Here is a 15,151-nt window from a genome sequence, read left to right as displayed (position 1 = left end):
TAGGAGTGCAACAGTAGTGCTCATTTCTGTCAGAAAACCAGTTCAAATCCTGCGAGTTTTTATAGGACTTTCTAAGACCTTGGATGCCAGACATGTGGTCTGTTGGGACATGAGTTTGAAGAGTAGTCACCTGGCAAAGCATTTACCTCAAGTTTTGCTTTATTCAAATAAAAATAAATAGTCAAAGAAACCCTGCTTGAAATGGCAGTTACTGAAAAGAATATATTGTTCAAAAAAATCAAGTATGGTATTATATTTGAGGATGTTTCTAAACATTGTATATCATCTTAAAGCATAATTGAAATAACCCTCAACTAATTCCCACTCTTAGTAATTCTATTTCTAGTTCCTACAGTGCGAATTCCAGGTAAATGTGTACACTATCACTAAATAATCTGGTTCAGGCCTAGGAAACAAAACTTTTGCATTTTTGTCGCTCATATACCAATTTCTGTACACTTCAGTGGCTTGCCTATCATAAACCATCACTAAATACTTTTGATATGATTTATCCAGAAGTAAATAAGAATAATGAATGAGGAGTAATAGCATTTTCTTGCCTATGTGAATAGGACCAGAGCAGATGAGTTATTCTTTGTCTCCTACTGAAGTCTTATGATTAGGAGATAATAGAGGTTGAAAAATGGAAATGCTCTAACATTTTACACAAAAAAAGACCTAGTGCTTGTTACTTGACTGTAATAGAAGTAGGATTTCTGAGATGTGCTTGTATTGGGGAAAAAAGTTAGACAAATCCATTTGCCTACCAAAAAGTCTTGAGCTCTCATGAATTGCAAATGAGTGTATGCTCTCAAGATTGCCATATTTCAAAAACAAACAACCCAATCAAAAAATGGGCAGAAGACCTAAATAGACATTTCTCCAAAGAAGACATACAGATGGCCAAGAGGCACATGAAAAGTTGCTCAACATCACTAATTATTAGAGAAATGCAAATCAAAACTACAATGAGGTATCACCTCACACTGGTTAGAATGGCCATCATAAAAAACCTACAAACAATAAATGCTGGAGAGGGTGTGGAGAAAAGGGAACCCTCTTACACTGTTGATGGGAATGTAAATTGATACAGCCACTGTGCAGAACAGTATGGAGGTTCCTTAAAAAACTAAAAATAGAACTACCATCTGACCCAGCAATCCCACTACTGGGCATGTTCCCTGAGAACACCATAATTCAAAAAGACACATGTACCCCAATGTTCATTGCAGCACTATTTACAATAGCCAGGATGTGGAAACAACCTAAGTGTCCATCAACAGATGACTGGATAAAGAAGATGTGGTACATATATACAATGGAATATTACTCAGCCATCAAAAGGAACAAAATTGGGTCATTTGTAGAGATGTGATGGACCTAGAGTCTGTCATACAGAGTGAAGTAAGTCAGAGAAAAACAAGTATCGTATCATTAACGCATATATGTGGAATCTAGAAAATGGTACACATGAACCTATTTGCAGGGCAGGAATAGAGACACAGACGTAGAGAACAGATGGGTGGACATAGGAGGGAAGGGAAGGGTGGGATGAACTGGGAGATTAGGATTGACATATATACACTACCATGTGTAAAATAGGTAGCTAGTGGGAACCTGCTGTATAGCACAGGGAGCTCAGCTCGGTGCTCTGTGATGATCTAGATGGGTGGGATGGGGCGGGGAGGGAGGTCCAAGAGGGAGGGGATATATGTATACATATAGCTGATTCACTTCATTGTACAGCAGAAACTAACACAACATTGTAAAGTGATTATACTCCAGTTAAAAAAAAAAGATTGCCATATTTCACATGATACCTAATAGGAACTTTGTTACAAACAAGAAAGGCAATTAATAACTCTAGTTTGTTTTTTTTTCTTTTTAAGAAGTATGGAATTTACTACTTTAAAAGCAGTTAACTCTAGTTCTCTATTGGAATTTTCCTTTCTGAGAATACCTAAGATTTTTCCTCATTTAAACATTTTCTTGTTTAAAATTTTAAATCCTATTTTCTCTTTAAAAAAATGCTTGCTTCTTATCTAAATCTCAGAGGAGCTAAGTAGCCTGGACTTTCAGAATTCAAAGGTATGGAACTAGCTCTCACCTTCACCCCATTTAGCCCAATTAGTAGGGTCTTTAGAGACCTAGCAATCTCCCATCACCCCACTTATCTTGTCTACTACCTGAAAGAAGAGTCAGAGAACATTCCCAGCTGTGAAGTTCGATGATTTATACTTCTTTTTAACTGTTTGCACATAATGGGGGCTTAATATATCTTTGATATTTCCTTGGTAATTAGATTTTTTTTTCTCCTTTATCTCCACATACATACACTTGTTTTCCTAACAAATGTGCTTAAATTTGTGATGAAGGCTTAAAATCTAATTTGCCATAAAGTCCTCTGTGAATTAACATATGAGTTTAAATTTTAACTTCTGTAATATTTTAGAAGAAACCTGTGTGCAACACCCCATTACTGGCAGTCAATGAGATTCCACTAACATCTTTCATTAACTTTCCCTTTTGTTTCTTGGGTTTCCACGTTTCCTCCCATCTGAGACTACATTGGTTTGGTCTTGAATGATGATAAAAATCTCTAAAAAAAATTTAAAAATAATAAAATTGCTTGACATCAGGGAAAAAAAATCTCTAAAGAAATTTCACACCTTAAGTATGCCTCTGGGGCTCAACGCTTTCTCATTTGATGAATTTGTCCTTTGCTTTCTAACTCAAGAGTCTGATTTGTTCCTAATATTTAGGATCATTAAATAAAAAATAAGGGAAAATCATTGTATTCATCATAACACTCCTTCAATTGTTTAAGATAGAAAATTTAATTCAAATTATTGAAGCAAAAATATAATATATTGATTTATGTAATGAAAAAGCCCATGGTATCCAGTTTCAGGCACAGTTGGATTTAGGGGCACATAGACTCTCACCAAGATTCACTTTCTTTTCATTTCTCAGCTCTTCTTTCATTGTGTTAGCTCCATTCTTAGGAAGATAGGGTCTCTCTTCTCAGTGGCAAGATAGCTGCTAGCGATTCTAGGCTCATATTCTGCTTTCACTAATCTCCACTCAAAAAAAAAAAAAAATGGCCCCCACCCCACTCCCAGCCCCAATTCCAATAAAGTACCCTGATTATGTCTCACAGGCTCAGACTGAGTCATTTTCTACCTAACATGAATCTCTGTATCCATGAAGAAGAAATATACCTACAGGTCTACCCATAGGCAGTGGACTGAGCCAGCTCTGAATCAGTTGATAGCTGGGCAGAATGATTCTCTACGGGTATTCAGGGTGCCCTGACTGGGATAAAGCAAAAGGATACAGGGAAGGCAAAAACCACAACCTTCCTTTATGCTCTACTTTTGGAAGAGATGATGACACAGGTCAAAAATGAGAGAGAAGCAATAACTACGGGAGTAGGGATGCACTTTTTGCTGGAAGCTGTGAAAACAAAAAAACATAAAAAGAGTTAGAGATGTTTTAGGTAGCAGAGATTTTTTTTTAAAACCACCTCATTTCTCCTTTGGTTCACTTTTTAAACTTAGAAAATTCCTAACAAAAATATTTGAAGCTAGCACTTTTTAAAAAGTTAATTTTTTATACAGCAGGCTCTTATTAGTTATCTATTTTATACATATTAGTGTATACATGTCAGTCCCAGTCTCCCAGTTCATCCCACCTGCCCTGCCACTTTCCCCCCTTGGTGTCCATACGTTAGTTCTCTACATCTGTGTCTGTATTTCTGCCTTGCAAACCGGTTCATCTGTACCATTTTTCTAGATTCCACATATATGCTTTAATATATGATATTTGTTTTTCTCTTTCTGACTTACTTCACTTTGTATGACAGTCTCTAGGTCCATTCACATCTCTACAAATGACCCAATTTCATTCCTTTTTATGGCTGAGTAATATTCCATTGTATATATATACCACGTCTTTATCCATTCGTCTGTCGATGGGCATTTAGGTTGCTTTCATGACCTGGCTATTGTAAACAGTGTGAAGCTAGCCACTTTAAAAAAAATATTCTCTCTTAGAGTTCTCTAACTGACAGCTTGCTTATTTTGCAGATGATAAAACAGGTACCAAGAGGTTAAGAGGTGTACTTCAGGGTACCCAGCAAGTTGGGGGTAGAGATCTCCGGATTTCCCATCTTTATCATCATCAGCAGCAGAATTATTACCATTACCATCATCCCCATCTTAATTATCACCATCTTTATCACCATTATGAAAGTGAACATTGATTAAAGGCTTATTCTGTGCTGGGATCATTTTAAGCACTTGCTATAAATTAACTCATTTAATCCACACAAAATCTATGAGGCATTTATCCTCATTATCCTCATTTTTTAGTTGATAAAACTGTGACACAGAGATCTGAAGAAACTTGTCAAACATCATGCATCTGGTAAGTAGTGTAGGCAGCCATCAAACTTAGGCAGTCTGGCTCAACTTTGTATTTTTAACCACTGTATTATCTCTCCATATATTGCATGTCCATTCATCAAATTTTTTTTATTACAAGGTGAGCAAAAACAATTCACACAGTCCTGTTTGGGGGTGTGTGTGTGTGTGTGTGTATACTGCTTACACGTACACACTCTTCATGGGAAAGGTTAGCAGCCACTAAGGTGTGGCTGATGGAAGAAACACTGAAATATAAAAAATTATTGTCAGGTATAACTACTAATTGGGAGTACAATGGGATAAAGATATAGAATAAGATGGAAGATGTAAACCTTTAAAAAACGCTCTAGGGCTTCCCTGGTGGTGCAGTGGTTAGGAGTCTGCCTGCCAATGCAGGGGACACGGGTTCGAGCCCTGGTCCAGGAGGATCCCACGTGCCGCGGAGCAGCTAAGCCCGTGTGCCACGGCTGCTGAGCCTGCACTCTAGAGCCTGTGAGCCACAACTACTGAGCCCATGTGCCTAGAGCCTGTTCTCCGCCACAAGAGAAGCCACTGCAGTGAGAAGCCCGTGCACCGCGGTGAGGAGTAGCCCCCGCTCGCCACAACTAGAGAGGGCCCATGTGCATCAACGGAGACCCAAAGCAGGCAAAAATAAAATAAATAAATAAAATTTAAAAAATGCTCTAAAGAGTGGAATCTCCTTTTCAACCAGCCTTTGCTGATTATTTAGCATAGAAAAGACACTTGAGGTAGAAAATCATTCAACTCTGTGATTGCCTCAATTGTTTGATGACCATATTGTTTGATAGGATGATCAGATGATGGGGAAATACTTTTCCATTACTTCCACATAATATATAAGATCCCTTGAGTTTCCTGGAATTTCTATTTGGAAAATTACCAACAGTAATTTTCAAAACCCCACTTTTCTTAGATAAGAAAAATTAATAATGCATACTTATTTCTAAGCTTTTGTCAAAGTTTGTGTTAAAATTGTATTATCTGAATTCTCACAGGGACCTAGGAACGATCAATACCACTTTAGCAGGTCACTCCTTAGAATGATTCTTAAGCATTTTCTGTTTTGTTTTCTCTTCATTGAGGCTAGAGATCACATGGACCTCTAACCCCACCCTTTCTCACTTTTTCATGGGATAAGATTCTACTGAAGAGTTGTCAGCAACTGATTGACAAGGAAACAGAGAAAGATCATGATTTGAGGGTGTGATTGGCTTTGGTATTGAAGCTCTACCCCTAGATGCTTGACTGTGATCATTTTTGTTACTTTCATTGGGCCTCAGTTTTCTCATCTGTAAAATGAGAGCACCTCCAGGTTTTTGGAAATACTAGGATCACCACCACTACTCTTCACTTTGCTTCACTGTGATTATGCTAATGTTCAAGTAAGAGACAAATATAGAGACATTACTATGTGGTAATCATACTCATCCTTCAAAACCACCTCTTAAGCTCCCTTCATAATAACTAGGATATTAAAAATAGCTTATTTCAATTTTATTTTCTCAGGTTAAAGTAACTTTTCTTTCCTAACTCTTCTTGATACTTTTTCTCTACCTCTCATACGGTCATTATCATTTCTACCTCACATTATTATTATTATTATTATTTTCACACAGGCAGACAATATATTTAGGAGAATAAATGAAAAAAATCTGTGAATGAAATGAATTACAATCTACAAAATTTCTCATTTCAGAACAACTCACATTAACTTTACTTTTGTATTTGTCTTTACTTTTCTTCTAGACTATTCAATGCTTTTTATTCCCTCTGTCCCTAGGACAGTACTTTTCAAATTGGAGGTTGTGATCCCATTAATGGTTTGTGACATCAGTTCAGTAGGTCATGGCCATCAATCTTTAATAATGTAATAAAATAGGTTAAGATAAAAAACACTAGTTAAATGAATGTGAAAAGATCAACTATTATCTTGTTATATATACATTTGTGTGAACGTATTTGTATATTTATATGAATGTGAAGTGTGTTTATAATGTCAATAGTCAGAGTCACAGAAGATTGAAACCAATTGTAGGTTCTCAATAACATTTTTGAATGGCAAAATAAATCTCCTGAAAGTGACCTACAGAGAAAATTGTCCTGGACTTTTTGTCAGAAAAAATGGGAAATGGTCTCACTTTTGTTATATATAGCCTGCTTGAATAATCTTACAAAAACCATTTAACCTTTCTAATCCTCAGTGCTCACATCATTATAGGGGGGTCAATAGCCCAAAGTACAGGTGGTTGTAAGAATTAAACAGATAATGTGTGTGAAAGCCTTTTGTAAACTAAATTTCTATACAAATACCATTTTATTGGTGTATTATAACCTGAATTTGGTCACCTCTGCCTTAGGTATACAGTCTGGGGAGAAATGCATAATTATTATGCCTTTTATCTCATGAAGTCTGAATCTGTGAGTTAGATTGTTCAGAAATACATATTCAATCTCTTGAAAAAAGCAAAAAAAAAAAAAAGGTAAAAGTGACACGCAGTATATCTAGTTAATCTTATTTGGTGGTAAATGTTATCTATAACCTCTTTCTGTCAAAATTTAGAGTGATGAGTGTTATTCTTTTAGAATGTTGTCTATGGGACTTCCCTGGCAGTCCAGTGGTTAAGACTCCGTGCTTCCACTGAAGGGGTCCCGGGTCCGATTCCTGGTGGGGGAACTAAGATCCCGCAAGCCGCATGGCATGGCCAAAAAAAAAATGTATTTCTTCTGTCTCTTCCTTTCTTTCTATTCTAACTGTCAATATTACTGAAGTAGACATTTGTGCTATTAAACTATTATCCCAGCTCCATGTGCAAAGTACTTTCCCAGAATTTTTCAATTGTGTTTGAGAGGGTGGGTAACAAGTGCTATCACAACATTCCCTCCAGGCAAGTATTGCCCCCATATTATAAATGAAGAAACAGGCTCAGAGTTGTCATTTGCACAAGGCCACAGAGCTACTAACATATGCCCAGCTCTCACTGGTTCCACCATCTCTGCTCTACCCATCATGCCCTGTGGTCTCCAGATTCATCCAATTACTCATTCTTTCATCCATTCGTCTGAGACAGACATGCTACTTCAAGGTAAGTGTGATGCCACAAATTGGGAAAGTTACTTTGGGATAACTGAAGCCCAGAGTAAAAGAAAATAGGAAACAGTAGGTTAATAAAATAAAGACTTATTATGGTAATAGTAATAGTAGCTAAAGAGTTTTGATTACTTACTTACATGTGTCACATACGGTTCTAAGAGCTTTTGCATGCGTTCATTCGTTTTCTCTTCACCAGAATCTTACAAGGTAAGTTTTATTTTTAAAAATTGTTCCTATTTTACATATAAAGAAACTGAGGCACAGAGAGACTCAGCCATTTGCCTGTATTCTCACTGCTAGTAACTGGCAAGATTAGCATGTAAAACCACACTGACTGCAAACAATTGACTACATTTTTTCTAGAAGCATGCTTAAGAATTTTAATTATGTGAAACATTTTCGCAAATAAACCCCTCTTCTTTGTGAATCCAATGATACAGAACAGAGCATGTATTTGAGTGTCTACAGATTTTTGGCACAGAGTATTTTGCTGAAAGAAGCAACATTTAAGGACAAATAACTAACATAACATATTTTGAGTCTTCCAATGGGCCTGAAAACATGTTTCTATGGTAACAAGTATAGGTCATGGGAGGGGTGAGAGAAGAATTAGAAGAAAAAGCTATTAGTTTAGAATGTCTTAAACAATTTTTCTTTTGCCAACTCACTCCCATCAATGTGTTATGCTACCAATTTGACCTCTTGACTCTTTGAAGGCCACAGATTCCTAGGAACTCTTTGAACTTGAAAACTTCAGTTACAACTTAATGGAAGCAATTTTGAAATACATTGAAGGACTGGGGCAGCTCTGCTCTTTGATCTACCGTCTCTTCATTGGGAGAACTGCAGTGTCCCTGGCTGACCCATTTTAAATGCCTTCATGTTGCTTTTCACATATTGCGTCTGTCAGATTAAAAGGGAACCGGAGGAGGAAACATAAGTCACTGGCTCACAGGGACTTTTGGGGACATAGAATAGTTTGTGGCTTCTGCTGGTGAAAAAATCGAAAGGAGAAGAAACAGTTTCCTGAGAGGATTCCGGTTTCATGAGAAATTAGATTCTGTGAATTCCCCAGGCTGAGGTGAATGGTTAGTCCAGCTGATTGGTCAGAAGTCAAGTGGGCAACAGCATCCATCTAGAAAAACAGGGCTGGGGAGACCACTGACCTTACTCCCTCCCAGTGAAGGACTCTCAGATAAGAAAAACATGCCGCCTCCCTTCTCCCATTGTTCATGTTTGCATCAATCTAATACTGCTCCAGGATGTTGCAATAAGCAGAGTGGTACTTATCAGTTAATGGAAATGACTGTCTCTGGCCTTACAGATAGGCCAGAGTGAGCAGGACCTTGACCTCAGTGTGGATGCCAGTTTGAGGACATTTGCAACACTGCAGCCCTGACGTGTTGAGAAATGCTGACAGGCTGAATTATTAACAGCAGCAGTGATGATGGGGTAGAGGAAGATTTGGGAATATTTCAAAGGTAGACCCTGTAGCTGGGCTGCAGTTGACTTTGAGTGTAAACGAATGCACATGTGGATAAGGACAATCTTCCTCTTTCTGAATCAAACAGGGTACAGCATTTGCTACCGAATTTGCACAGCATTTGCTCTGTCAAACGACTGTGGCTGGCAACATACAAGGATAAAATGGAATCAGTCACATGTTTTTCTAAAAAGAGACTAACATATTTTTATTGTGATAACTCTCATTTCTCCTGCTTTGGTTCATTTTTCACAATATCACCAAGGATCTTGCTACAATACTGATCTGATTGATACTCCATTCCTTACAGACTTCTAATGGTTTCTCACTACTTACAGCATGAAGTTTGAAAGTCCTTGGCATGGAATACAAGAGTTTTTTTTTTAAAAAATCTGGCCCTATCAGAACTCTCCAGCCCCTATCAGTCTCCTACTTCCTTTCTACTCTTGGCCTCTTCCTCTGTCCTACACACCCTACCTTCCAGCCATCCAGAATTTCAAAATTTCCCTGAAGATACCAGGCTGTTTGAAATCTCTGTGATTCAATATATGCTTTTTCTGCTTGAAATGACGTTTTCTCTCTTTTTTCACTGAAAACCCCCATTCCTACTTCAAGTCCCAAGTGGTCTCCTATTGTGAAGCCTTCTCACTTGCCCCAGAGATAATGAGCAGCTTCCTTCACTGAGCAGCCATAACCATTGCTTAAACATCCGGTGTATACTTAGTGCTCTTGTGTGTAGACATTTGTTCATATTTCCACTTCTCATTAGACTAAAAATCCTCCTAGGATAGTAATTTTGCTTTATTCATTTTGTATCGCCTGGGTCCTCCTATCCCAGTTCCTGGAACAGAGAAGACGATTAATAGATAGGAGTGGATGAATAAATCACACTTCCTGCTTTATTTTTAGCACTTCTTGTTCATGAAATGACCATGACAAAAAATGAGCTTGAGGGAGAAGGTAAGATGCTATATTTTATGCACTACCTTTTCCAGTAGAGATATTTACTCTCTCTGTCTAGAATGCCCTGTATATCCGTGCCATTGCAAAGCACATTTTCCTACAGGTAGTTGAGGAGAAAGAAGAGAGGAGAAACCAAGAAACAAGGTGAGTTTTCTCTAATCTGCCAATTCCACCATTACTGAAGGCCAATATCCATGTTTTTGGCCTTTTTCCCCCAAGCTCACTCAGAAAAACAACTTTTATAAAAGAATAGTAATGTAGAAAACAAATTTATGGTTACCAGGAGGGAAAATGGGGGGAGGGATAAATTGGGAGATTGGGGTTGATGTATACACCCTACTATATATAAAATAGCTAACTAATAAGGACCTACTGTATAGCACAAGGAACTCTACTCAATACTCTATAATGACCTATATGGGAAAAGAATCTAAAAAAGAGTGGATATATGTATATGTATAACTGATTCACTTTGCTGTACACCTGAAACTAACACAACATTGTAAATCAACTATATTCCAATAAAAATTTAAAAAAGAAAAAGAAAAAATTAAAATTAATAAATAAATATTTCTTTGAAAAGATTAAAAAATAAATGGTGGCCTGCAATCCTGGTAAGAGTGGATTCAATTTGGATCAATAACAATACCTTTTAGCAGCTGACAGCTATACGTGCTCTGGGTCCCAGTTGACCGCAATTGCAACCAATTTCCTCTTGGGTGGTAGCTCGTATTTACAACTTCAAACAGCTCATAGGGAGGGACCAGGACCTCCTTCTTGAGAGAGAAGTCTTGTACAGGTGCCCCCAGGCAGGTCAATATGGTAAATAGAGTTTGGTCCCCAAACTTCTGTGCCTCTTCTCTCAGGAGAGAGGTGGAGAGGAATTGGCCAAAGCGAATGGTGGCACCCATGGGGGCTTCCAAGTAAACGCCCTTCACCTCATGGTGCACCTCATAACACAGAGGGTCATTCCTTGTGACAATCTCTTTCCTCAGCAGCTGGATTGCCGTGGTCAGGTAGTAGTGTAGATATTTGAAATGGAATGAACGTTTATATTGCTGGGGAGACCCAGCAGCACTGGCCATGGCTCTGGAGAAGTCTGAACGAACACTGTCGTTTGATGAATAAACCAAGATGGCCACAGCATGTGTAATAGTCATGTTCTCAGGGAGAGCTTTTCCTTGTCTCAACCAGGTTAAGTGTGCACGTTGCCAGACCCTGTGGTAATTCCTACCAGATTCTAGTTCTTTTGTAAAATAATCCCCTTGAATCAGGTCCTCCATGACTTGTTGGCTGCAGCCTTGGTACTGATCATCAAAGGAACTTGGTGCCAAGTCAAAGTCAATTTTAACTGCGACCTATAAGGAAAGCAAAATCTTGATTTTAATTTTTCAAATCCGATGATGAATCTTGTTGACCTGAAGTGAATAGAGTGCCAGGTATTTCTGCAGCAAAGATATGTCTATTCAGGATCAGCAGAGAGTTGCAATTCAGGTTCTGTGACTGCAGTGTGCCATGTACAAGTCCCTACAGGGCAAGGAAGAAGAATGCTTTCATAGAGAAGAAAAGGAAGATGGGAGGGTATAGTAAACAAAGAGTTCATGGCTTTACATTCGCCCAGTCCTTGCCAGGAAAGAAGAGGTGTTTTTCTTCTTCCTGTTGGACTCTGCTATGTCTCAGGGCATGAGAGCTCCCCTTTCTGGTCTCCTGACTCTATTTAATTGAAGTTTCTGTTTTTTAAATTTTTACGGTGTGGTAGCAGATTTGCTACACTGTATAAGACCAAGTTGTCTGCTCAAAATCAGTATTTGCTGAAGTAAGTTTCACTCATAACCATTACACTGATCCAGTCCTTCCTGTATCTGTGACCCATGCTAGATGTTGAATTTGGTTTGACAAATATTACTGAAAGCACAAAAAATCCTCATCTCCCCACGGAGGAAGTGACCCTTTTTGTATCAGTGAAAACAGTCTTTTTGCATATTGAGTATTTTGAAGAAAAAAATTAATAATCAAAGTTTAATTATACTATGTTTCCTCTCCTAACCCCTTCACATTCTCACACGGGTGTTATAAGGAATATCTCTTTAAGAATACCTAAAACCTATATTAAGTCTTTGGCTTTGATTTAAGAAAAGACTTAAGTGATGAGTAATGTTGGGTTCTCCAAGGGGCCCCCCAGTAAATGACAACCCTCTCCTCTGCTCAGGACTTGAAATATGAAGGCTAAAATATAATTTTTACTAGTGAATGAGAACACGTTGGAGCACCCATCTTTAGGTCTGATGGCTGGTGGGCTTGTTAAGGGTAAACCCCAGAATGTGCTGACTTGCCCACTTAGCTGCAGGCAGTATTGGATTGCAGCCTGTCTAGGTGAGATTCTTGTCATGGGAGGAACACAGAACTCATGCCTGTTGCCATTGGGTTAATTCTCAGGAAGAAGAAGAGCAAACACAGCATATCCAGTTATTCTTCCTGACGTTACCAGTCAAGTAACGTCTGTCCACCTCCAGGGAAGCGATGTGAGGAAAGGGTTGGACAGAGGTCAGTGGGGTTCCTGGTAAAGTCCTTCTTCTTAGAAACCAGGAGTGGGAAAAAGACATTTTCTCATGGGTAGCCAATGGAATATTACTTATTGATACCCAGTGCATATTAAATTAAAGTTAGAGATTTGAAGACAAGTTCATTATGTATCATCCGTCCATAATTGAGAGCCATATTTTTCAGTTATGTAAATTTCAAGGTGTTTCCTTCTTGGCAAAGAAATGATGCTTTCCTAATGAACAGTACTTACTAAGGAACATATTAAGAGATAAAATTCCATCCAGTGAATGTCAACAGTGTTGTAGCTGGAACTCAAAAGCATACCATTTGGTATTTTTACTATGTTATTTATGGTGAGAAGTCATCTAGTTGTGTGTAAACTGGAACAAAATTTTAAGACTGCTTAAATGATTTTAACCGATAATTCTTTATAGCAGATTTGCAAATAGTTCTACAGAATCTATTTAAGCCAAAACAAAATAAAAAATATCTTCTATCAAACCTTGTAAACTCCAAAACTTTAATCTATTACTAGATATCAAATGGGTATTCTGTTTTCTTTCTTTTTTTTTTTTTTTTAAAGTTGAGAATTATGTTTTATTCGGTGGGAATTTTTAGGACTTCAAGCCCGGGAGATGGCATCTCAAGTAACCCCGAGAGAACTGCTCTGAGGAGGTGAGGGGGGAGCTAGGATATATAGGAGTTTTGTAACAAAGGGCAGGTACTCGGAACATGAAAAGATTACTGTTAATTAAAGAAAACCAGACATTAAAATTAAGGAATTTAGTGCTTTTCTATTTATGGGAAGATGCAAGAGTCTGGGCTCACTGAAACTGTTTTCTCTTAACATTAGGTTATTTTTCATTATATAGAACTTTATAATGCCTCTTTTGAGTTGATCCATATGATACAGGATAAAGCCAAATAGACTTGGTTGATTTTGCTTTGTTTGTCCTACAGAAGCAATGTTTTACTTAAATTTTATGGAGAATCAAGAAAAAAATGCTATGCCTCTAGCTTCTGTGATGCCAAATCTGTAAACTGTAAAGAACTCCACAATTTTTAATAATCGTTTTCAACCCTCTTTGCCAGCATTACTTGTTAGTTAAAATGTCTAAGTGAAATTATATCCCAAGGGACTAAAGGTCATCTAAAGGTTGCACCAGGAGAATGCTCCATTGGAGCCCTGATCATAAAGAGATCACCTCCTCCGTGGTAACTCACCGTGGGTCTCTGCAGACTTGAGCACAGCAGCAGGAGAGGAAGTTGCCCTCTTAGGAGCCAGATTCTCACCTCGGGGGCTGCAGTATTTGGGAGAAGAATCCTTCTGCATCTGTTGGTCAAAGGGCAGCATTTGTTGTTGTTAAAAGCACTTCTTCGCCCTTGCAGCTTCATCCTGAAATCAGTTCTCAGGGTGCTCCTTTGGGGTTTTCTTGGGGTGAGTCTCAGCAAGAACCTTCCTCGCCTATGTCTATGTTGAGACTTCTGTTGACCACCACCAACTAGCAGTTTCCAAGGGAAGAAATCAACTCCAACTGACTTGCAAAGCTGAAATCTCTGTTGAATAGCCAGACTTGTGCACCAAATAAGGGATTCTGTAGTGAACTCGAATTAGTTTCCAACTTAAAAAAAATCCTGATCTAGTCTCTATGCCGGGAAATTCCAAAGTCTTGTTAAGAGTCAGGATCACCAGCTTAGCCTTAACTTTTTTAAGAAGGCAGGAAGGGGCTTCCTTGGTGGCACAGTGATTAAGAATCCACCTGCCAATGCAGGGGACACGGGTTCGAGACCTGGTCAGGGAAGATCCCACATGCCGCGGAGCAACAAAGCCCATGTGCCACAACTACTGAAGCCCTACACCTAGAGCCCATGCGCACCGCAACAAAGAGTAGCCCCCGCTCTCTGCAGCTGGAGAAAACCCACATGCAGCAACAAAGACCCAACGCAGCCAAAAATGAATAAATAAATAAATAAAAGGAAAAAAAGGCGGCAGGCAAAGGCATGCACTGTATGGTGTTTGGGGCCAAGTGGTTTTATCCTGAGCTGCAGCCTTTGAGTGATATGATTGGCTCGTGCAGGTCCCTGGGAAGATGCCACCTTAAGGTGGGCCTATGTTGGGCTCATCTGGTACTGCTGATAGGCCCTGCCCAGAAGGGACTGCCACGAAGCAAAACAGTAGGGTTACTGCCAAAAAGAAAGCTCTCTTTGCTGCTTTTCCACTGCACGTTTGAAATCGTCCATTCTAGAAATTATACCTGTTCAGATCACAGATCTTCTATGTTTTCTCTTCTAAAGGCATCAGATTCTCAACCCACACTGTTTCAGTCTGTAGCGAATCCAAATGACCACTGTCAGAAGACAGCCTCTGAGCAGCCGACAGCACTCAAAAGTAGGTGACATCGATCAAGAACAGGTTCCAGCGTGCTGTGTTCATTCAGCATAAATGTCCTATGAAACGCTATCTCTTAGACACTTCCCTTTCTAGTCTGAACATCCTTCCTCTGTTCCCAGTGCTTGGGGTAATTGTTTTTCTTGCAAATCTTTCCCACTTACACTTTCCGATTCATTATTTAACTGTGAAGGGAAATGAAATCTTGTTCTTGGAAATTCTGGTATTTTTTT

At 38.7% G+C, this 15,151-nt stretch overlaps 1 protein-coding gene across 1 annotated transcript; it reads right to left on the bottom strand.

The window, feature by feature from the left end:
• Window positions 1-3,364: 3,364 nt before the first annotated feature.
• Window positions 3,365-13,924, bottom strand: ART4 (ADP-ribosyltransferase 4 (inactive) (Dombrock blood group)). Its single transcript, XM_061205412.1, has 3 exons — window positions 13,754-13,924; window positions 10,635-11,343; window positions 3,365-3,456 (listed from the first exon to the last, which is right to left on the bottom strand). Exons 1-3 carry the CDS (start codon window positions 13,922-13,924, stop codon window positions 3,365-3,367), a joined length of 972 nt encoding a protein of 323 aa, XP_061061395.1.
• Window positions 13,925-15,151: the final 1,227 nt, after the last annotated feature.

The sequence above is a fragment of the Eubalaena glacialis genome, chromosome 11 (genome assembly GCF_028564815.1).
Source record: "Eubalaena glacialis isolate mEubGla1 chromosome 11, mEubGla1.1.hap2.+ XY, whole genome shotgun sequence".
In the NCBI taxonomy this organism is placed as follows: domain Eukaryota; kingdom Metazoa; phylum Chordata; class Mammalia; order Artiodactyla; family Balaenidae; genus Eubalaena; species Eubalaena glacialis.
This window is presented reverse-complemented; position numbering and strand designations above follow the sequence as displayed.